Genomic DNA, 24,665 nt, shown 5'->3' with positions numbered 1-24,665 from the left:
AAACCGTTCATTCTTTTTAAATTTTATAAAAAACTTCTATACTCTTTTACTTCTTAACTATACGTCTATTAATTTATTAATAAATAAAAAAATCTCAATTAAGTTTATACTTTTTGGCTTACTAATGTCCTTCTTCTCAATATTGACCTTTTTACAAAATAACCTGGAACAATGGAAAAAATTTTTGCAGTGTGGCTCATGTGTGAAAAACTGAAACAAAATCCCCAAGCAGCCAAAAATCCATCACGCAGATGTTATCAAAGAGATGAGCAAGAAAACAGCTTATATACAGAGAAGATCCCCTCAATCTCAACTGAGCGCACTAAAGCACACCGGCGTTGCTTCTCAAAATGTTCAACAGAAATAATCTCCGAGCTACTGGTAAGTGGGCACTAATACACTTTATGCTTTTTCACACAGCAATCTGACATGTCTGACTGAGTTTTTGACAGGGAGAAGATTGTGCAAGGTTATTAACATGAATAAACTTGTATTTAAAGCATGGCTTTTAGTTAGAAAATCTCAAAAAGCACTATAATAAACAGCAGCATAACGAGGCACAATTTAGCCAAGGAAAAACTTTTGGTTTTATGGCAATATTAATTTCGGTACACGTTAAAATTAACAATTATTGTGTAATTTTCTTTTTTAAAAAAACTGATAAGACAAACTGATGTAGTTTAATGATGAAACATCTGCGAAGATGCGGTGTAGATTTTGGTTTATAGAAAAAACATTTCCCCCTTTCTTTTTACAGCTTTGTTCACACTACTTCTCATAACTGAAGCTGCGTATGCCTCACCTATAAGAGAAACAAAACGTTTAATGAAACCATTGGTTCATAAAGCACTCAAAGACCTGGTGAGTAACTATTTTAACAGATTGTGTATAAACGCTGTTGTTGTGGGAATAAGGTTAAAATAAGAATTGTTGGTTAGAGCTAGATTACAAATGATCCCATTTAACAAAAAAATGTAACAATTATTATTATAATTTTTTTAACAGCAAAATGAATCACTTTGTAAACACAAAGATTCCAAGGTCGTCCATACCATCGGATGTCTCGCCGAACTCAAGAACAATGCTTCTGACTGTGAGCTTGTCTCCATCCTTGGCACTTACTTTACCGAGGCAACTGACTTAAAATTTCAAAAGCTTTTGCACGAACCTCTTCAAGTAATCGATCAGTATCTTCAGAGCTTAGGAAAAGAACTCTGCAAGTCAAAGCCTGAGGTGAAGCACTGTGGCTTGGCCTTTAAGAAGAGTGATGGAGATTATGAAAAAGTCTGTAAGGTGACAAGCCTTTTAGAGCATCTCTCACACTGGTTGTTTAGTTAAGACTGAAAACCTCAAGACCCCTGCTGGTTATGAATTCACATAAGTTATTTATATTATTTATTTATTGTTTGTTGGATTTTAATTAGCATATCTTTAAAAAATAAATTTTTCATGCACTAAAAAAGATTTAAAGCAGTGTTTTTTTTTTTTTGCCTATTAAACATCCAGGTTATACATAACTGGTTATATTCTGAATTATAAACTTACTAATATTTTTTTAAAAAGACATCTGCGTAAACAAGATTCAAGAAAACAGACACAATGGCATAATAAATCTAAAATATACTTGAGACAATCAGCAACATGCATTGCTTTTTGTTACAGACTTGCCTAATCCTTTGAATGTAACACGAGATCCATGTAATTCACAGACAATCATAATTTTGGTGATATTTATTAATTTCTTTTAAACTCATTTCACAATAAGGCCATTGGGAACAAACTGCAAACCACATACTATAAAAACTGATCAATTTTTGACGACTGATCAATTTTAACTAACACTTCAGCGATTTATTGTAACACCTGCAATTCAAAGCTGCTACACATCACACAGGATTGTACCGCCCCATTGGAAATTCTGTAGTAAAAGATTCCACCACACTCAATTTAACAGCATAGGATACGGTTTTGTTTTTTTGTTTTTGTTTTTTTGGAATTATGACAATAAGCAAACAAATAAAAAAAATTAAATGCTGCATATAATACATATTATTTTAGCAAGTTTACTCTTAGCCTTATTGTTGCTTTCCTTTAGTGAACAGCCAAATCAAAATAATTCTTAAATGACAGAGGCTCTAAAATCTAGAATAAGACACACAAAAAAGCTTAACCGTAGGAGAAATCTCAAAGCTGGAAGACACAATAGAAAAAAAATATATACACCTGTTAATAGTGCTTAAATAGTTTCTATAAGGCTTAAAATGAACAAATTGCTGTAAGGGTGTAGTGCAAGAGTCACTTTTAATCAACTGCAAGGCCAGCAATCAGAAAACTGAGAGGTCAGATCCTCAGACTGGAAGACGGTTACTGCTTGAGCCAAGCACTTCACACTTCCAAACTGCTTGTAATAAATCGTCAAAAATGTAAAATTGCTTTGATAAAAATGAAGGAAAGAATAAAAAACAAAAAAAATTTTGGGACAATAAACCAGAGCCATTCCATAATTCATCATACGCATGTTGATCTATTTGCTACAACTGGAGGATTATATCAAGGCTTTTTCCCTTTTTAAACATTTTAAAGATGTTAGCTCTTTAACTGTGTTTCCCTTTCCCAAAAAGTCCATTGTGTCTATAGCAGCGCCTTTAACACTTAAAAAAAAACAACTATGGTTTCCTCCTATTGCTATAAAAGCAGAGAGGATGGCAAGGAGGAATACTCCTCTAGCATATTTATTAAGCTTGACCTGACTGTAGATAAATATCACGGGGCACACAGCACATAAAGCCATGAAGTCCCTCTGAGCCTCTTGAGTACGTTGTACAGAACTGCCTTTTTGAGAGAGGTCCCAGTTAAAGCACAGTTTGAAGGCAAGTAAGAGGCTAGGATTTCGTGTAGTGGTGTCTGGAGTTAACAACGGCTTGCTTAGCTTCTTCTGGAAGGAGTGCTGGGTCAGTCAAGATGGATGTGGTGGTGCTTAGCTGTCTCAGGGTCCCTAAAACCACTGGAAAGTAAAAGGATAGGGAGGAAGAAGAGAAAAGAGAAATTAACTTTGTAAATAGGTTCACAAAAACCAGCGCTTAACAGTTACTCAGTAATTCTGCCTTCAGACTCACTTCTTATCGTTTAGTGGAAGTTTGCATCACTATCAGCTCCTTCGCTGTTTGATCACTGAATATTATTGATGATTAATGTGTTAATTATTGCTCATCATTTTGATTATCAAAATACCATCTGCAAAACTGTGCAGTTCTTCTAAGTAGGACTGCACTGACAGGTTTTTTTTTTTTTTTTTTTTTTTTTGACGCTTCAATTTTATACCGGATCTTCATCTTTTAAATGTGTTTTAGACATAATAAAATAAATGAACCCTAACCACAACCAGATTTACCACTGTGCTTCTCTGGTTTAGCTCAAGATGTTTTCACACCTGCCTGGTTTGGTAGAGATGGTGGAAAAATTGATTCAGAAACGGTGCCAATCCATGTATCGCCACATTGACTTCAAAATAGATTTTTAAATGACTTATTACATTTATAATAGAGATGAGATTAACAGATAACTGATGTTAAGCCTATGATCTGCCTTTTTTAGTCTTGAAACAAACTTTATTAACTTTCAAAGATAAGACTATGCCGCGAACATCGCGGAAATTAGATCACATGTCCGGCATACATCGTCACATGTGTGCAGCGTGCATCCTCTGCAAGTGCAGTACAAGTCCATTATGTCTGGAAGTGAACGTAAAAGCAATAACAATGGAGACAAAAGTGAAAATAATTGAGAGAATTGAGCGAGGTGAAAAGATGGCAGACATTGCTTGTTCTTTAAACATGAATCGTTCAACCATCGGCACAATTCTAAAGAACACTGAACTGTAATACACTGTGTGTATAGCCAATTGTGTTAGTATTCTAGTACTTAGACAATGTTTATTGGACTTATGAACAAGCTCTCAGAACAGAACTCATTGTATTCGTATGTAGGTGACTTGCAGCCTGGTATACTTGGCATATTTGCATAATTACCAGAAACATCTTCAGGTTAACAAAGTGAAGTTTGTACTTTAAAGCACTTAAAAGGTGCTTAACCTTCACTCACTCACTTAGATGAATGCATGTTTTCTTATTTTTTTATTTTAATTGTACAATTTTTTTTCATATTCCCAGATGCAGAAAACTGAAAAGCTTCTTATGCTACCATTTTAATTCCTGCCCCAGGTTAATTTAACCAATAAGCAAAAAGAACATTCTCTGTGAGGACACATTCTGTTTTGCTTGAAAATATGCAGGCCAACTGCACTCCAAGCTGGAACTCCCATCATGACTTACTGGGTCTGAGAACGGGCAGTGCACAGTCTCGGTCTAGCCACTGCATGGTGGTCTCACACAGCTGTCTCTTGTTGGTGGTTGACACACTCCCATTAAAGGACTCAAAAAGAGGCTTGATGATGATGCTAAACTGGAGAAGTATTGTTAAAGATAATACTTTGATATATACAAGAGATAAACATGTGTGTCTAAATGTGAAACCTGATCATGACGGTGAGTATGTCAGATAGGAAGAAAAGGTGTTGAGTAGGGTGGAGGTCCGGTACTCTCAAGTACTTCCACTTTAACCTTGGCGAGCCATGTGTTTATGGAGCTCGCTTTGTGTAAAGGAGCACGGTCATGCTAGAGCAGGTTTGGTCATCTCAGTAGCATAGCAATGCTACAGCAGTTAAAAAAGGGGGGGGGGGGGGGGGGGGGGGGAGACACACGTGGACAGGCGTTCGCATACTTTTGCCCATGTGATGCATGTTCTATTCTAGCCATTGCTAGCCAAGCTATTCCCAACTATGTGTATGTTACCTGCAATAAATTGTAGCCTTTTTTGATTAAATAACTGAATTGGTCCATATTGCGATTTATGATTAATTTTGTGGGACAAAGAAAAGCCCAGACTCTAGGCTGAGTGTCGTATGTTAACAAAATCCAACTAACAATAGACTCAGCATCATGTCTGCAGGTCAGATGGTCAGAGTGATATATCAAATGTGAAACGAACAAAATAAACCATCAGCGGAAGGAAAAGGAAAGATGGCTGCAGGACAGTGGCCTTTACTGCATTGGTCATCTCATACACTGTATTATGATTGTACTGGACAAATGCATGCATGCACACAATTACAAAACTTCATTCAGGTGATTTCTATTGTGCTTGTTTCACTGACAAATTTCTATTCAGTTAGGCTGGTGTAGAGCAAAAGGATACGATCCAAAACTTCCAGTTCTGTAGAGTTCTGTTTTTTACATATTCATCAAACTTCTCCTTCATGTGATCAATCCGGTGACGTGTAACAGGGGCTCCTGTGGCAGGAAGCTGCTCCTGGAATAAACTGTTAAGAGCACAGTCAGATATGAACAACGTTCTGCAGCTGGTTTGGTAGTCAGTCAGTCTGAATTACAATTTTGATTATATTAGTCAGCTGGTACGCTGTGTTTGACACCGTTACCGTTGTAATTAGTCAAACATCACTCGCATTAGAAGCCACATGTGCCCGTGCGCACGCAGCCGCTTAACCTGTGCGCTCACTGTTTGGACTTTGGAGGCATTTGAGGAGGCAAAACGTCGCCCTTTCTTATAATCCTACAGGCAAACTATCTACACAATTTTATACCAGGTTTGTATAGAAATAGTAATTATGGAGGAAGACATAGATAAGTGCTGCTTAAAAGAAATGTTAAACCCTTGTTTTTAAATTGATTTTGTATTATTTAAATGCTGTGCTTAATTTTTAAGTAAGGAAAACTAATTTAAATATCACAGAAGCAGGTCTTCTAAATGTTTTGATTGTTTTTATATGCAAAAAATATGATTATAGAATTAGAAATTGGTAATATTGATAAAAAAAAATTTGGGGGGGGGGTGCATTTATATTCTTTTCTATGGGAAAATGCGTTTCACAATACAAGAAATCGCCTCTGGAATTTGTTTATTTATTCAGCATTTTTTTAGTCAAGCACAAACTTACAGTAATGTTAAAATTTGTGACGGAGACTATTCCAGCACAATAGCTTAAATATTACATAGCTTTTTATTTTAGGATTGTACTTTACATTTTTTAAAATTTTTTTCGTATTTTGGATCATACTTGTAACATACTGTGTCACAGTTTTTTGGGTTATAGTTATTTTATCTTCCAAAAAATCTTGGGTTTGTGTTAACCCTTATTGAACGTGCATGTTCATAGGAATTTCTGAAAAATCTGTGAAATAAATGTTTCTCTGCTTAAAGAAACTCTGGCATTAGTACGATGTTGATAATTAGAATAACTCCACACGTACTTTATAGATGCGTTGAGTTCTTCGATTTCCTCCCGCAGTCTCTTCGTCTCCTCCTGCATCTGGTGCCTCTCCTGCTGCAGCTTTCCGATGTAATCCACGGTCTTCTGAAGGGTTGTAGCGTAACTGGCTTGCTACACCAAATACATAGGGGAAGACGTAGCTTGAAAACTCTTTTACATTTACACTCATTACCATGACAAATTTACACAGTACTTCAGACAGATCCTTTTATTCCTTCTTATTTTGCATTGAAATCATTTAAATGTAGTCCTGAAAAACGTAGGTAATGAGGCTGGTAATTAGTATTCTTGGTGGTTGGAACAGATGAGAAGGGAAATGAGGTTGTTGCTGAGGCTTTTTACATTAATATAAGAAAATTTAAGAGACACAAATCTTTTACACAGTACAGTACACACACACACACACGCATCTTTTCTTTCTAATAAAATACGTTTCATTATCCCCTGAATGGGAGGAGATGATGGCACAATTCTGTTTTTCTCTTAATTATGATTTATGGTAATTTTTTCTTATTACACAAATTCCAAAATATTCAATTACATTTCTAAACCTTTGACAGAATCTAATGAACACATGACCTTTTTTTTTTTAAAAGATTTTTGCTTATTTTTTCATTAAAGATCTATTTGTCTTCTTCTAAATTAATTAGATCATGTAACAGTCCTAAACTGTGTAAAATACCAGGTTCAACATTATATATACTGTATATATTATATATATTTGGTTAACTTAAGTTGTATATAAATACATTGGAAGATTTTTTTTATTCATTATGCAAACATAGTGTTTGAAAGAAAGTTTGAATTATAAATAAAGAATATATGCTTCAATGGCTACTTAATGAAAAAAAATCATTTGGTAATTTGTTAGATATTATAGAAACCCATTAACAGGTTTTAGCTGTCGGTTTGTGACCAACCCTATACACTGTGATGCAGATTTTGTTACAGAAATATCTTAGAGAATTGTGATATATTTGCGTCATTTCTTTACCCCTACTTTACGACATGCTTTTTCCACTCGATCATATCTCATGTTGAAGAAATGGAATAATAAAAATAGTTCTCCATTACTGTGGTCTGCACCCTGGTGGGCGTTTGAAGTATAACTCTACAGTCAGAAATGCCCGGAGCAGTTAGTTTGTAATGTTGACGTTGGGTGACTGTTTAAATCTTTAACGTAGACCCTCATTTAAAGTCCAATAAATATCTGTGAGCAGGAACCTAATAATAACCTGCAAAGAATTCAGCCAACATGCAAAACACAGTGTGTATGTAAATATCACCGGGACTAACTTCAACAATTTGCTGTTACGATTAGACTGAAATGAGGCAGTCTTATTCAAATGAAACGGAGAAAGCTGATCTAGAGCGTTAAAAATCTGACCAGAGTCATACTGATATCATAGGTCAGTGCCCACGGATCAAACTCGGCATGCCACTGCTGTAAGCCAATGTGTTTATGGATCCCAAAGCAAATGTACAATACCAATATCAACTTGCAGGCAGAAAGAATGAAATGGCTGCTGTTTTTACATTGGACTGTGGTTTGACAGAGGGAACGAGGCTGCTCAGCGTCTTGAAGCTGATGCTGATGTTGGATCGTCTTTTCTGCTCGGCTGATTTGTGTTTCACACGATGATTCTGATTTGTTTTATAAATAAGAAGAAAAAAACAACGACAAGAAATGAAACAAACAAGACAGAAAAAAACTGACATACACCATGCAAAGCAACAAGCTCATCATTAACAGGAAGAAAAATCGATGTACATAATATCTAAAATTAGAACAAGAAGAAGTAGGCAGGATGTAGCTCTCACTGATTAAAACTGTGATTTCAGATAAGCAGAATTAACCAAAACATGATAATTCTATTAAAAAAAACATGTTATCTAATCAACCTCAGCTATGCTTTCAAGTCACCAATTGTATTTGAATTTGGACTACACTAGCATGTAATAAAACCTTCTAAAATGCTGGTTCTGTACAACCAGTGTCAGAGTCCATGTGCTGAGAATTAACCATTCATATCACATTACACCAATCAACTACCATATGAAGGAAAAACACGATACATGGTAACAGATCACTGAAATTTATGCTGGTTAATTGCGCATATTAAATGTAAATAAATCTAAAGAACTCTAATAAAAATGGACCTGATTGGGCTCGTTCTTGGCCAGGCCTGAGGTGCAGCTGCCGTGTGGGGACTGTGGGCTCGGCACCTGCTCCGTCCCTAAAGGTGAGCCCTGACCAGAAGTCCGTCCATCTAATGCTGCTGAAAAACAGTGTGAACACGGTGAGGAAGTAAATCTTTTGTCCTGAGGTCAGGTCGCAGAGCATCTGACCTTCTGAAAAAAGGAAGAGAAGTGGAGTTCTGGTTCTCACCTGTGCAAGCTGCTTGAAATGAGGTCTTGTTACTGGGTAAGGTGGTTTCCTCTTTAGGCACAATGTGCTGAGCAGAATTCTGACTTGATGGGAGAATGTGGAAGCCAGGCCCCTGTAAAAAGGACGTTCACACTTTAGGATAAACTGGAGGAACTGTTAAAACTCGGCCTAAAAAGATTTAACAACAAAAGCGATGACAAGAGAGGGGGCTTACACGTGGAATACTGGCGGAGGTGATGACCACACCAGCAGCAGAGGCCACGTCGGTTTTAATAGCAGATGGCGTGACAAGAACAGCACCTTGTCCTGGAGAAAAATCTAATTGTTACAGATATCCAGGCTGTGAGGCTTTACAAAGCTCAGTATGATTTGAGTATTAACCACTATTTTGACTACTGAAGAAATTCATCTCAATTGTTTTGTGGTATTTTCAGAGACAACATAAGTGTAACATGATCTAGCCCTGGCCTGCATGACAAGACAGCGTTGAAAAAATATATTTACCCAAGGGTGTATATATTTACCCAAAGAATCTCAACAACAAAAAAAAAACTGCCTTGCTGCTGCAATATTTTTGAAGCATGTTTTATACTTTGTTAATGTTTAGTGTTTATAGGAGGGACGTTCTAGTAAAACCAATACTAGTAACCATAAAAAAGGTGTAAAACTAATCGATGTTTACAGAAGACTTTAAGCACAGTACAGTGATGAGACTCTTGGCCACAGTAAAACGTTTCAAACATTTTATAAAAGTCTGTGAATGACGACTGTGGCTGAGGTGGCTCAGAGCCCAGCAGTCGTTCCTGCGAACATTCAGCCACATTCTCAGGTTTTCATGAGTTAAATAAATATATAAAAACAATTCAATCATTTGTCACAAGTGTTATTATTATAATTTTTTTGCATATCCCCATTAGGAAGCTGGGGTCACAGCACAAGGTCAGCGAGGATACAGTGCAAATAGGGAGCAAATAGGGTAAAGGGCCTTGCTCAAGGGCTCAACTGGGGCTTGAACCCCCGACCTGTCGATCAGTAATCCAGTAACCCACAGCCTTCACCATTTGAGCCACCACTTTCCCAATTCCTGGGAGCTCCGGGAGGCCGGTGTTTCAGATGTGCAGCAGAGAGTCCAATCATGTGGGGCTGCAACTAACGATTATTTTGATGTTTTTGATTAATCGATTAATTGGATAAAACCTAACCGCTTCTTAAATTTGATATTTTGCTTATAACTATTTAAAAAAAAAAACATAAATCAGGGTATTATTTATGTATAAAAATAAACTTTTAAAAATGCAAAAGCCACATATAGAGTTTAATAATCTTTAATTTTAACATTTTAAACCTTAAATGAAATGTAGTATATAATATATATACATATATATATACACACATACACACACACACACTGTATATATATATATATATATATATATATATATATATATATATATAGTTTAAAAAATACACTGATATATTCAGTTGATAAGATATAAACAGCTAAAATAATGTAATTTTGTATAATAAAATGATGTATGCATAAGTAAAACCACAGTAAATTACAAGTTAACTTTGTAGTGGACTATAAAAAAAAAACTGTAGAAATGCAAAAAGCTAATAGTCACAAATATACTGTTATTTGCGTTCGCTGAAAACCACAACAATCACTAAATGTAATATTCTACTGTTATTCGCACCGTGTAAATTAAGCTAATCTAAAATAGCGCCATTTAACTTATCACTATTGCTCATGAGGTGATTGCGCAATGTGATGCGAGTAGCACGTGAACAGATCTAGCGCGACTGTCCCGAAGTTAGCAAACAGTTTTTAAAAAAGCACTTAAACTATACAACTTTTACACGATGAAGAGATAGAGTTTTTACCGACCCTGCTGACGTTTCGCCATCCGCAACTTTTTAAGTGTTCGTGCATGACATGCCATGAAAGCTCGGTCTTGCATAGCGTGCAGGTTACCGTCTTCTTAGAGGCGTTTAATGTGAACTGCTATCAAACCTTGGAGGACTCGGGGCGCGCGCTTTTTCCTGCAGTGGCTCCTGTAACCTCCATTGCGCGAGCGGCGGTGTATCTTTGTGTATTTGTGCATCTTGTGGTCGCGCTCCTCAGTGACGTGAGCAGCCCAACTAATCGATAACGGCATTCGTTGACAACGAATTTCATTATCGATAATTATCGATTTTATCGATTAGTTGTTGCAGCCCTACAATCATGGCTCTGACATACTGAGAAAGCTTTGTACATTGATGGTACCCGAGCACTAGGGAAACACTGGCTAAAGTGCATTAGTGTAACAGTACTAACAACAACAAAAAAAGGCTGGAAATACATTTTCTTTTTCATTTATTTAAATTTTAATAGGATTCCATTTTGGGCCCGATTTACCCCACCATGTTATCCGGTGTGTTAGATCATCTGCGGTGCAAAACTTGTCCAGGGTTTTAACACAACTTTTATAAAAGTTGTAAATACTGTATATTTTGACCCTGATGTAGGGAAAGACACTCACCTGTCAGTATGAGATGAGATGGTTGAACTGGAGTCGCAGGGACTATAGGCACGTGGCGGCTCTTTTTAGTGGAGCCGGCAGGCTGAATGGGTCGCGGGAGGGCAAAGCTCTGAGGCTGAGGGGGCAAAGAGATACATGGGAGAGCCTGATCTTGACGAGAAGGCCGGGGTGAAAGAGCATAGGTTGACCTGTGTGTCGCGTTGGTGCTGGGCGTCACTGAGGAAGAGCCGGAGTGTGTGGCTGTAGATGGAGATGAGCTCCTAGGACGAGCGCCAACAGACTGGCACTGCAGCGAGTGAGAGGGCGGAGGAGGCGCTGGGGGGAGCATGACGGGGGCTGAGGCAGGCGGGGGTGGTATTTGTTCTGTGAAAAGGGGAATGTAGTCCTGTTGGTACGCAGGGCCTACAGAGCTTATGGTGTCCTGACTGGATATAGAAGGAGGATTTGGGGTCAGTGAGATAGACAGCTCTGACGACAAGTTGATTGGAGATAACAACGAAGTCTGGGTAGAGAAATAAAACATCAGTGAGTAAAACTATAGCTAAATTCTCATGCCATAAAACTCTGTGTCTGATGCACTCCAAAGTGCCGCCAATCCGTCTCTTATTACAAGGACTTAAACTTTCAAGAGGCAACTAAAACGAGTCAGGGTTAGAGGAAAAGTGCAGTCCCGCTGTAAATAACGTGTGTCAGATGTTTGTAAAATATGCATGGATCTATAATGCTGTTATAAATACTGGTGATTATATTACAGTTAATAAATATGGCACGCTTGTCCTGATACAAAAGAAATGAATGAAATGAACTTAGAAACCATTGCCCTTACAATAAATTGTTTTTTGGAACATAATTAAATTGCTAGGAAGCAAAACAAAGCAATAAAAAACTCCACCAGCTCTGTTTAAGACCCACTTTTAATCAATTTAATCATTAGGACAGGAGCAGGTTGTGTTTATGTGTGCGTGTGTGTGTAAGAGAGAGAGAGTGTGTGGATCTGGAGCAGCAATGGTACCTGTGTCTGGGTGTTGCTACTGCTGCCGGATAAGGGGGTGGTGGTTGGGGCAGTGGGTGAGGTTGTGGGGTAGAAGGGCTGACGCAGGGAGTGAAACAGATCTGGTTAAGAGGAGAAAACAGGGAAGGAGTGAGATAATGAGGAGTTCGTGCAGCTATAACTATAAACTGCACTAACCAGACTTCATGTGATTTTAATTAGACGTCTGTATCGATAAGTAATGTGAAGAAGAAGGCTAGTTTAGGTTGGTGATTTAGTAATTAAAGCAGGAAATAATTATTGTATTTAGCACAAAGAACCAGAGTGAGTGCTGAGTTCGGAAACAAACATTATCTTGCAGGAACAAAATAAATCAATCAAAAAACCTACTGCGCTACATCATACTGAGAACATGACGAGAGACATTCCCCAAATGGGGATATAGAGCACGTTTAATTACCCTCCTTTTGGCTACATACTGTAGCACTGGTACTTAACCCTACTTTCACCTGTTAATTTAACTAATGGTTGGCTGCTAACTCTCGCTCGCCAGTTAAACTGGTTAAATAAAGATACACATGTTGATAATAAATGCTGTTTGTGGAACTGTTGAATAAAAGCAATATCAACACTATCTTCAGAATGTAAGCTGAGCCCCACTCCCCCGTGCCTACAATCGTATCACAGCCATGCTCCCCGCCATATCACAACAGCACTCCCTCTTGTGTGAAATGGTTTAATTAATACAAGAGAGTAAAATTAGATTGCACACAATAATTTCCTGATGCTTTACCCAACTCAAAAATGACAGATCGTAATATTATGCCTGGTTATCAGGCATTATGAGCAAAATCACAACACAGAAAACCACACTGCGGTACGCTCAAGTTGGTGCCGTAATATCAGCACTCTTTAAAACAACTGTTTTGCCATCCATGTAATAATAACTAACCACAGTGTAATCTGATCACATCAGACACCAAAATCCAGCTTCATATGTTCATGGACGTCAAAGCAGGCTGTTCGATTCATAAGGTATATTGTTTCTTCTATATATATATATATATATATATATATATATATATATATATATATATATATATAAGGCAACCGTGCAATCTCAATCTTGGTCAATTATCTACAAAATATCTGATAAAAAAAATAATAAAACATGCAAGTAAGTGATCTAGGATGATGTGATATGACCCAACCTTGAAGAGGCTCGAAAGTGTCCATGAAGTCCAAGTTGGGCTGCAGGGGGATGAGGCCCGGCTGGATCATGTCTGCATTACCTGCATGTGCTGGGAGTAATGAGACAGATCAGAGACCATACTTAATAATTACAGAAGGCTAGCTTGATTCGTATTATGTCTTGTATTATGTTATGTCCACCGCGTCGAGAAGCTCAGCAGACGCTCTCGTTACTACGCTCTTACCGATCTCTCTGGGATTAGGCCAAGCGACGGGTTGGTGAGAGGAAAGCGTAGAGAAGAGCGTGTCAGAGAACTCCGACATGAGCACGTCCATGTCGAAGATGGGGTCCATCTCCATTGGTATGGGAGATTCCCGGCTCCTGCGGGAGCTGCGGCGAGGGCAACCCGCTGCCTCGTCATCCTGGCAGAAGGGTATACGGAGTATGTCGGGATGCACTTCGCCAAAAAGCGAGAACTGCTCCTCTGCCCCCTTCAGCAACAGTGCAGGGCAGGTTAGTGAACAAACGAGGTTAGTGCAAGCAAAATAACTTCACAAAGACCATGAAGAGCTTTTAAAATAGGAGCTTTTCATGTGTTACAGTGAAAATACAGTGGAGTCCAAAAGTATTAAGCCACATTAACAATATGAGTTTTAAAAGGAACGTTTCAAAAGAAACCTTTTAAACAAAGAGGGAAATGTCTTCAGGCTTCTGGACCCCACTTTAGGTCAATCTGTCAACCGCAAAAATAATCTGTTCAAATAATTACTCCTCGTTTAGCTTGTATCCAATATCGCGATATTAGACGCTAGGTACTTAAAAATGACAACACAAGCAGGTATTTAGTAGAAAAAGCATGCATGTTTAATTACATTACATATAAACTAACAAATAGTCTGTTTAATCTGTTAAAATTTCAAGCCCTTTTGTCCTTTGTGCTTGCAAACTCTAAAACCTAAATGCCAAAAAAAGGCAGTTACACACATTACCAGAGTAGATGCGCTTCGCAAACACACAGATTAGCATTTTTAAGTATGACAATTTAAAACTGCAACTTACTTCACACGAATAATGTTAGCATATTAAAAAAAATGCGTTTATCTTTTCAGCTTGTAATGTGGATGCTATTAGATCCGCACAGTACTGTTATACAAGCTCGCTAGTATTGTATAAGATTAGGACGTAAAGTGCATCACATGTAGAGGAAACCAAAACATATAACATAAAATATTAATGTGGAACTATTAACGTAAAGTGCATTGTAAGCACCACACAGAAGCGGGCATCTGGGCAATACAACGTTTCCATCCGAACTGCAAAAAAACAATCAAATTACCTTGAGAAGGCTGGAAAGGTCGTCATCTTTGTGCTTCTGTAACTGGGAAATAATACAGAAAGTAAAAAAAAAATCTGACATTCAATATTCGTCATTTGTTTTGGTACCAAAATGCAAAATATTATATTATTCTTAATGAAAAAAAAACACGATATCTATTATCCAAGTTATCTAAGTAAATACAGCTCAGTGGAGTAGAGACAGCAGGGACATTTCTGGCTTTGTGAGGCCCAACTAGGACCACCGAGGACAAAGTCACTCAAACCGTTAAATAGGAAACCTACCCTTTTCTTGAAGTATGTCCTCCATTTATGATACTCTCGTAGAACGATTTCGATTCTTCTCTTCCAGTATTTTCCTTCTGTGGCTATTGCCTTAAAAGACACACGATCATATTAATATAAGTAATCAGTGTTCAGCTTATTAAAGGTAAGTATCATTAAAAGTACATATCTATTTATTAAAAGGCCAGTGTAGGTCAGGGAGAAGTGGGATGTTAAGAGCTGTATGGCCATAAAACTGACTTCCCCTCCACATTCAGTCTGAACTCTTACAGGTTTCATCTCCAGCCTTATCCTACACTGTGTATTTGCATAAAGGTGCCCCTTATCTGTTCTAGATTGTCTTAGTTTGCCCAAGTCTAACTATACAAGCATTTTGCACTTTTGCATAAAACCTAAAACGTCCATATTTGCCCTTGGGTGCAGGGTTTTCCTGAATCCTGAAATGAGAGTGTAAATGTTTGCACACGTGCATGAACTCATATTCCACCTCAGGATGCGCGGAATCTATATTCAACACGGCATCTTTAAACACTGTTTCCTCCGTCTCCTTTAATAAAGATGAGCAGCAACAAGACGACATATTCCAAGAGTTAAATCCCACTAGGGTAGAACACGATCTACACCTACATTCTGTCCTTCTGACAGTGCCATGAAGAATGAGAAAGCTTCTTCAGAAACTAATCAGTACAGCATAAAGATGTAGAGGATTAAAGACAAACAGTACTAAGTGTGTTGAAAGAAGTAGGTGTGTTGTCTATTATGACTGTAGCTGCAGTTATCAGAAGTTACTAAACTGTTTTTGGGAAATGCCGGTTTTTCACAATCCACAGAAACAGGAGGTGAGATACGAGTGCAGAAGCAGGGCAACGGAGCAAGAGAATAGTATCAAAGCCGCCCTGCTCTATTGTTAAGTAAAGCTACAACTAACACTAAAGAATACTTCTTGGGCTGCAAACTTAGTTATTTACTATCTATCATGTTTAGCACTGATGTATCTTACTATCTTCTTGAACAAATTTGCCATATTCACCAGACAGCTTCACTAAGCAGCAAGTCAGACATTTTTTATTATCACTTAGCATGTCTCAGCTTAATGGTAGCATTATTATTAAATAATTGCTTTTAAAAAAGTGTTATTAAACTAGATATAATTCCTATAGAAACTGTGAGGTAAGGGTGCAAATGGTGCACACAGTCCATATGGTTACAAAGATACGAGTCTGTATATTGCCTGAGATATCGGGTAGTGTGTGTGTGTGTGTAAGAGAGAGACAGAGAGTCGCGAGAGGGCGTGGCTTGGGCCCACTCACTGCAGCCACCCCTCCCCCACTACATGTGAATCTCTCAGTTCCTCCGAAATCGAGAGACCCGGCTGACCGTTTTGTGTATTTCAGGGCGACAGGCCGCCCAGTCCAAAATCAGAAAAAAACAAGAATCTTATGAAAATCATCAGTTGAATTCGTTAGACAAGTAATAGGGAGCCGGAGCCCGATACCTCCACCATTAAAACGCGCATTAATCACCAATGCTGCTGCCACCCCTACTCCCACAGTAAATATACATGGTTAGTATTATCGTAATTTGTGTATAATAATGAGATATGAGAAGCAGCTGATATTTAAAACTGTAACGTTCAAATAAAAAAAAAACTTGTGAGCAAACCTATAAAACATGGTGCAGATTCTATATCGTAAAAATGTCTACAAGAATCATACATGATGTGATATTTTTGTCATTACGCCAGATCTTATAAAGGTCTTTATACACAACGCAATAACTATTCATATCCAGCTCTCTACTCATGCTTCTCTGGCATCTCACCTCTGCAGGTCGATGGACTCCTGAATCCATGGTCCCATCCAAAGGCGTAACAAAATGACAGACTGGGTTCTCTCTTTTCTCCACATCTGCACAAGATGAATTCATGAGAAGCAAAGATAAAAGAAATGATGGGGCAAAGCTGAGAAGGTGTGAATGTGTGGTCAGTGGGCCTTACACTGGATGTACCAAGCCCTCCAGATGGCGTTGTTGAGGCGAATCTTGTCTCTCCAGAGAAGTTTCAGGCCTTTAAAGTTTTTCCATTTCGGGGACACCAATCTCCCACTGAAACACACAACTGGTGTTACAAAAGGTTTTTTGTTGGAGTGCTTAAAATAACTTTAAATCTGTGCTTCGCCAGTAAATACATGCAAACACACACACACACACACACACAGGTTTAAATAGCTATTTAAAGGGGGTTTCCACACCTGTGACTCATTGTAATTGTAATTAGTGTCTCAGCGCACGAGGTGACGCACTGACTTGGCTGGATACTGCACCATGGAGAAGACAAAAGAACTGACAATGGACTTGTGTAATAGGAAAACGCAACTTTATGTTGAAAATGTCAGTCAGTAATAATTAAAAATAAAATGTTATGTCGATACTAAGCCACAGTCAGGTAAACCAGGAAAGATTTCACGCACTGCCATAAGAATTGAGGCTGCTCTGGACAAAAGTGGTGGTGGTGGTGTTTCAAGGAGCTCAATAAGGAGGTATTTAAACACAAATAACCTGCATGGTTGAGTTGCCAGAAGAAAGCCGTTACATACCACAAAAAGGCCCGCCTACAGCACGCCAGACAGCACCTAGACGAGTCTTACAGCTTCTAGAGCAGAGTCATTTGGCGTGACGAGACCAAAATTGACCTTTATGTTTGGAGAGAAATCAACAAGGCCTACTGTGAAAAGTCCACCATCCCCACTGTAAAGCATGGGGGTGGATCTCTTATGGTTTGGGCTGTGTGCACATCAGTGGCACAGAGAGGGAAGTCATAATTGATGGCAAGATGAATGCAGCATGTTTTCCAGGAAATACTGGCAAAATCTGTGCATTCTACAGCACTAAAGCTGAGCATGGGACGCTGTTGGACGTTCCAACTAGGGATGCACCGAAATTTCGTCCGCCGAAATTTTTCGGCTGAAATAGCATTATCGGTTTCAGCCGAAACAAAAGAAAGCGCCAAAAATAAAAGCCGAAATTGTCGCCACGCCTCTCCCATCCTCCCGTCTCGTATGTCGGCGGTTTGGAAGCACTTCAAAGTTTCAGATGAGGACAGCAAAGTTGCAATATGCAACATTTGCTCTGCAAAAGTTTCAAGAGGGGGTTCAACAGCAAAGACATTTTCGACTACAGGTTTAATACACCACCTTAAGTCAAGACACGCAATTGAATTTGAGAAATACCGTCAAACAACATTGGTTAAAACTAAGCCAACTAGCACATCAACACCCTCGATTGCCACAGTTTTCAAAACAATTAAGAAATTTGCAAATGACAGTGCTAAAGCACGTGACATAACAGAGAAAGTAATGGAATTCATTGCTTTAGATGACCAGCCGTTTTCAGTCGTGGAGGAGCTAGCACAGACTGAGTGATTTTATTCAGTGCAGTATGTTCTTCATGAGAAGAGGAACTGTGTCTTCAGCCAGAAAACTGAAAAACTTTTGTTCATAAAGATAAACCTGCTTCTTTTGCTTAAATTAAAAGCAGACCAATTTAGTGTGTATAGTTATGTTGTTTACAGTAAGAGGTTGGATTTATTTATTTTTCTTCTGTTTGTGCACTGTTGTTTGGTACAGTAATTTAAAATTGAAGTAAAAAAGCAGCTAGCATTTTTTTTGCACAATTTTGTTACAGAAAGAACTTTTATTTAGTTTTGTTATTGTTAAACAGCCTTATTACTGTTATTTATTATCAATAAAAGTTTGATTGCTTAATTAATTTGTAGTTTTTTTAATACAAACAAAAAGAAAATATTTTAAACATGTTTTTTAATGAAGCCATTTTCGGTTTCAGTATCGGTTTTCGGCCAAGTGCATCCAAAAATTTCGGTTTCGTTTTCGGCCCAGAATTTTCATTTCGGTGCATCCCTAGTTCCAACATGACAATGATCCAAAGCACAAGGCCAAGTGGACCCTCCAATTGCTATAGCAGAAAAAAGGCGAAGGTTCTGCCATCACAGTCTCCTGATCTCAATATTATTGAGCCACTTAGGAGAGATCTCAAACATGTAGTTCATACAAGACAACCAAAAATGTTTATAAGAACTGGAGGCATTTTGCCAAGAAGAATGGGCAGCTATATCAGCTTCTCAGGCTATTTCATGGCAAGATTCATATCAAATAGTAAGCTGGTTTATTCAAACCAATTTTATATTATGTTATAATGTAAGTGATTGAGAGTTGTGGGAAAGTAAAAAAAGGATATAATAATATTTTTATAATATAAAAATAATTATAAAAAATAAATAAATATTACACTATAGCATGGTCTTGGCCAGAAGAACAAGACTTTACCCTATGGTTCTTTAGGTGCACTTTAGATAGAAATTGTGAATGTTTTTCGGGTTTTGTCTTGCAGAATAAACCACCTGAGAGAATGAAGGACCTGACACACAATTATTACAGAAGGCTGCATGCCATCCTAGATGATAAAGAGAGCAATACACAATATTTAAATAAAAGGTGTGCCAACTTTTGAACAGGGATTATTTTCTCATTTTCTTTATTGTCATGTTTTGTTGGACAATTGATTGCATAATTTTTTTATGCCCTACATATAAACTTAATAATAAAATAAAATACATTTGTCTTTTCTTAAAGGTATCCAAACGTTTGAGCACAACTGTGTGTGTCTGCGTGTTTGTATAAAATATGGACAAAAGTATTTGGCCAAAGCTGTTAATTACTGAATTCAGGTTCCAATCAGGCCCCTTATTTTAATGCTTCAGCATACCAAAACATCTTGCACAATGTCATGCATCCAACAGTTTGGGGAAATCCCTTTTCTATTCCAACATGACTGAACCCAGTGTCCAAAGCAAGTACTATAAAAACATGGTGTGAGGAGTTCAGTGTGGAAGAACTTGACCGGCCCATACAGAGCCCTGACCTTAACCCTATCAAGCAGCTTTGGGATGAACTGAAACCGGGATTGTAAGCCAGGCCTTGTCATCCAACCTCAGTGCCTTCTGACCTTATAAATGCTCTACAGAATGAATAGGCACGAATTCCCACAGAAACACTTCATAATCATGTGGACAGCCTTTTGGAAGCTGTTATAGCTGCAAAAGGGGGGGAACAACTGCATATTGAAGTATATGAATTTGAATGCAATGTCAGTGCAGCCTTGGCCACGTACTTGTCACCATATAGTATGTGTATATAAAAATATTATCATACCTTTAACATATCTATTTCTAAAGCATTTGTTTAACTGTAAGTCTCAAATTTTACATCCTGGATCTAAACAGCATCTACTTTTTTTCCTTTCCAACACTTGTCCTTGTGCGTGTTGTTTTTCCTGATCTCTTTTTCCAGTCTTAGCCGGTTTCCTCACAAAGCATCCCCTGTCACATGATGAACTGCATGTGTGAGTGCTTGTGCTGTTTCCTCTTAAGCACAAACTCTATTCTTTAAACTGACTCTAGCACAATGTCATAAGGCCTACATTTTTCCAACACAAACAGGCACAAGAGCCATATGAGATTTAAAAATTATTGGACTGCATGAAGCAAAGAAAACAACTAGGAACCCCAGACATTATTAAAACACCTGAAAGGGTGGTGCTGAACCATCAACTTTGCATAAGAAATGTGGTTGGAAATAAAGTCATGAAGGGAGTTCACTTTAACACTTGGTGAGGTTGCATTATATAAAAGTTGGAGTAACCATAGCTATGTTTAATAGGGAAAGTAAAAGCTTTTCCATACACACACAATGTGAAAAGAACATACAAGATTGAGTGTCCATAAGAAACCCATTTGTTAGTGAGATTAATCAGACATAAAGGCTTTGGGTTGCTTAGGAGCATAAAGATTGAACTTTGGAGCAATGAAAAAAAAAAGTCATGTGGTCTGATGAGTCCAGATTGACTCTATTCCAGAGTGATGGGTGCGTCAGGTTAAGAAGGAAATAATGTATAGAGGCTACTGCACAAGCCTCTGAAGGCAGTGTTATGATCTGGGGTTGCTTTAGTTGGTCAGGTCTAGGCTCAGCAATGTTACGTGGCAATAAAATAAAGTCAGCAACCTGAATGTACTGAATAACCAGGCTATTACATCTATGGAGTTTTTTCTTCCCTAAAGGCATGGACATATTCCAGGACTGAAATTAAGTCCTTGTCTAAATTCTTTCCACTGAAATGACTAGAGCTGTAAATCATAGGTAGACATGAAATTCAACAATTTATTTATGCTGAAGTGTAATGTCTGATTTAAAAAAAGTATACAAGTATCTAGTAAAACATTGAATGTCATGTAAAGCCCCGTTTACACTGCAGGTCTCGATGCCCAATTCTGATTTGTTGCCTATATCAGATTTTTTTTGACCATCTGTTTACACGTTCTTTAAACTATGACCCATATCTGATTTAAGTGTTTACACTTGATATACCATCTAAAACATCACGCATACTTAAAGGGAGGTTCTTGCGCTACACACTAGCCAAGATGGACGAAGGCGAAATATGCTTGACGATAGCTCTGCAATATATGCAAAGTTCGCAAAACGTCACCATGGTTTTGAAACGGAGGATGAAGATAAAACGCCATAATTGCAGCTTGTGCATATGCTTTATTCACCAAATACTGATTTCTTAATGTTATTTAGCCTAAATAAGCATTAAGGGGGCTTTTTCCTCTTCCATGTCACCTGCAATGTCATCACTCCACACGCGCTTCCACCTAAGAATAACATTATGTCATTAAACCGCAAAGAAGTCGCAGTTTTAATGACGTACAGAACACAATGCCTCAGGAAATCCGATCTGTCTGTTTACACGACAATCACATTAGCACATATCTGATTTATATCTGATTTATTTCCACATATGAAGGAGGCCTGAAACCGATCTCGAAATATCGGAATGCATGCGTTTTTTTCCTGTTTACATTGACATAGAACATATCTGATATGTGTCACATATGAGCAAAAAATCGGAATTGGGTCACATTAAACTAACAGTGTAAACGTAGCTTTATACAAAACAATATATTTCTCTATTTATATAAACTCGAGTCTAGTAGGTTGCAAAATAAAATCAAAGATAAAAAAGTGATAATCTTGCAAACCATAAGTACTGTATTGGCAGATATAAGCAGTTTATGTTCTGCCACAGCTGAGGGTTTTTCCTTACTGTTTTCCTTCTTTGTTGTTTAACAGCGGTTGGAATCCAGTCAGTTACATTACCGCCATGTGTAGGTCTCATTCTGCCTCATTTTCCCGGCCACTTAAAGTCGATTTTCCAGATCAGCCTCCCTTAAAAACGTCTAATACATCCTTGTTCTGAGTCTTTAACTTTCGTCTGCTTTTATCCGGTACTGTACTTCCACACACTCTTTTCAACTCATTTCCCTTTCAGTACCACTCAGCATCTAGTTGCATCACAGCCAGCTACAGACCTCACTCTCCTCAGCTTCCCTGTCCTTTAAAACAAACCATACAATCTAGTCTTCCTCAAAAACAACATTAAATGCTTCCTTCCTTGATCGATGACTGTTTTTTTATTCCTATTATTATTATTCATAAATTTTAGACTCTTTAGAGTTTTGTATGTTTACCTAAGTAATTTTAAAAGTGCCCACAACTTGGCACAGGTTTTACGCTAGATGCCCTCCAGGATTCCATCCTGGTTCAGGACCTGCAGTGCAAAGTAGACTCTTGGCTGATATTATTTGCAGTTTTAGCTCATCCACCTCAAGAGCTGACAGGTTGTGCAGTCTAGTTATCTGTCTCACCCTACCATATCCGATCAGCTCAAACCAATCTGAGAGAGAAACAAAAGAAATGATGCACAAATGCGCGTATTATCTTTAATAACAAGATGAGAATTGCATTATCATTAAACTGCAAGACTATCTGCTGTGAGATAAGTACAACTACAAACGTACAAGTCAACAAAGTGTACAAAAAAAAAAGAGAAGCGCTCTGCCACAACCGCGCACAGAGCAGTGTTTATATCACATGCTAAGGAAATGAGTTAGCAATGTGACTGTGGCTCGGTCATAAAGGGGAATAGTAAAGAGCAAGTTACACTACAGAGTCATTTATGTGCTGAAGTGCAGAAGAAACTCCGCAGCACGCGCTTTGTTTATTAATATAAGCACTGGCAGGCTCGAGCGAGGCTCGTGCGTCACTCTCGCGCTGAAGGCACGGTTAACGTTTATTAGCCGAGATAGCAAAACTTCAGTTCTGACTGATACACACACACACACAGTGTTCAGAAAAAAAACAGTGACACGTACACGCAGTGTTCCTACTTCAGATTATTAGAGAGAGAACAGGGTCAGGGGTGAGGCTAAGCTAGTCGAGCTAATCATCTGTTTGGGGTGAAATTTAATACTGTCGCGCATATCCTCTGGCTGAACGCACGCACGCGCACACACGCGCACGAGTCTCACTTTCCACCCGAATTGTGACCATAAGTAAAAGTAAGATAGCTTGTTTTTTGAAACACACAGCTGCTGTGAGTGAGTGAACTCGCCTGTACGCCAGCGTCATGCACTCGAACAGTTTGGTGAGAGACGCGTCGATGGACAGATGCGATGCGCTCGCCTTGCCGAAGTGATAAGTCTGACAAGTTTGTTTATTCACAGTGTCGAAGTCGTAGCCTTTCTTCGGCGGATGCTCGATGTGAGGAGTCGACACCATGAAGTGTCCGCTGTGGATGATCTGCGGCTCCCTGCCGTCGGGTTTCCTAAACTCAAGCTCAAGCCCAAACCCGAGCCCGAGGTGTGTCTCCTCCGTGTCCGAGTCGTCGTCGTGCTGCTCCTGCTTCATGCTCGGGGCGACTCGCCTGTGTGCACGGGTAGCCATGACACTCTCTCACTCCTCCTTTGTTCCGAAACTCTTCTGTCCCACTGTCCCGTGATGTCTCACTAATGTCCTTCTGAGACTCGCGAAGTCCTGGGGAAGCAAACAACACGCGTACTGCTCATTGTGCTGGATTGCACCCTACTCTAAAAATACACCCGTTTTCTTCACTTCACTAAACCGACACACACACATGCTGTAGAGAGGAAAGCCTCGAGACTGCAACGTTTTTTTTTAATTGGGTTGCCAGAGTGAGTTTTATCCCTCCAACGGAATGGGTTGAAATTCATGCTTGTGTTTAGACCATCTACAGCTTGAGTGTACACACACTTATCATGAACATGAATGCCATGCCAATATTAAGCTTGATGTTAATTTTAAACTGTCATTTAATTTTTTTTCCTATACAGATTCATTAGAAAACATCACAAATAGAACAACACAAATTTTCATTTTCTTTGGTTTTCCGTGAATAACACAGTGTTGGAAACATACATACAGTACATCTAATGTTCGCTTGAACGTCCATTAAAAAGTATTACCTTTTGGTAGCCATCAACAAGCTTGTCCACGCTTCTTGGCGAAATTTTTAATGCTTAATTCAGTTGGTTGGTTTCCTGACATGGGCCTGATTTTTAATTCCAGTCAATAGATTTTCAGCATTGTTAATTCTCAAAAAGCTTAAAGTTATCCAGCATTATCAATTCCATGGTTCCTAGTTTTTGTATGAAATACATACAACAATAT

At 38.4% G+C, this 24,665-nt stretch overlaps 1 protein-coding gene across 5 annotated transcripts; it reads right to left on the bottom strand.

Moving 5' to 3' along the window:
- Positions 1–1,821: 1,821 nt before the first annotated feature.
- Positions 1,822–24,419, bottom strand: mlxip (MLX interacting protein). Of its 5 annotated transcripts, none has more exons than XM_053480985.1 (17): positions 23,590–24,419; positions 17,060–17,166; positions 16,885–16,970; positions 15,064–15,153; positions 14,780–14,821; positions 13,688–13,865; positions 13,463–13,552; positions 12,273–12,373; positions 11,261–11,762; positions 8,950–9,041; positions 8,736–8,847; positions 8,507–8,625; positions 7,883–7,990; positions 6,327–6,457; positions 5,254–5,377; positions 4,332–4,461; positions 1,822–3,004 (listed from the first exon to the last, which is right to left on the bottom strand). In XM_053480985.1, the coding sequence occupies exons 1-17, from the start codon at positions 23,919–23,921 to the stop codon at positions 2,883–2,885; spliced, it is 2,466 nt and encodes an 821-aa protein (XP_053336960.1). In that variant the 5' UTR covers positions 23,922–24,419; the 3' UTR covers positions 1,822–2,882. The 5 variants fall into 5 exon arrangements, with proteins under 5 accessions (XP_053336960.1, XP_053336959.1, XP_053336961.1 ...); XM_053480984.1 differs by having other exon boundaries at positions 13,688–13,934; positions 14,780–14,815; XM_053480986.1 differs by having other exon boundaries at positions 14,780–14,815.
- Between the last annotated feature and the right edge of the window lie 246 nt (positions 24,420–24,665).

The sequence above is a fragment of the Clarias gariepinus genome, chromosome 21, assembly GCF_024256425.1.
Source record: "Clarias gariepinus isolate MV-2021 ecotype Netherlands chromosome 21, CGAR_prim_01v2, whole genome shotgun sequence".
NCBI lineage: Eukaryota > Metazoa > Chordata > Actinopteri > Siluriformes > Clariidae > Clarias > Clarias gariepinus.
Note: the sequence above shows the minus strand (reverse complement) of the source record. Positions and strands in the feature narration are given on the sequence as shown.

Excerpts from the sequence above, each read along its gene's own strand:
- mlxip (XM_053480982.1), bottom strand. The coding sequence starts at position 23,921 with ATGGCTACCCGTGCACACAGGCGAGTCGCCCCGAGCATGAAGCAGGAG. Across the intron at positions 16,971-17,059 it reads GAGGGCTTGGTACATCCAGT|ATGTGGAGAAAAGAGAGAAC; the intron begins GTAAGGCCCACT and ends CATCTTGTGCAG. Across the intron at positions 9,042-11,260 it reads ATCTCATCTCATACTGACAG|GACAAGGTGCTGTTCTTGTC; the intron begins GTGAGTGTCTTT and ends ATTTTTCTCCAG.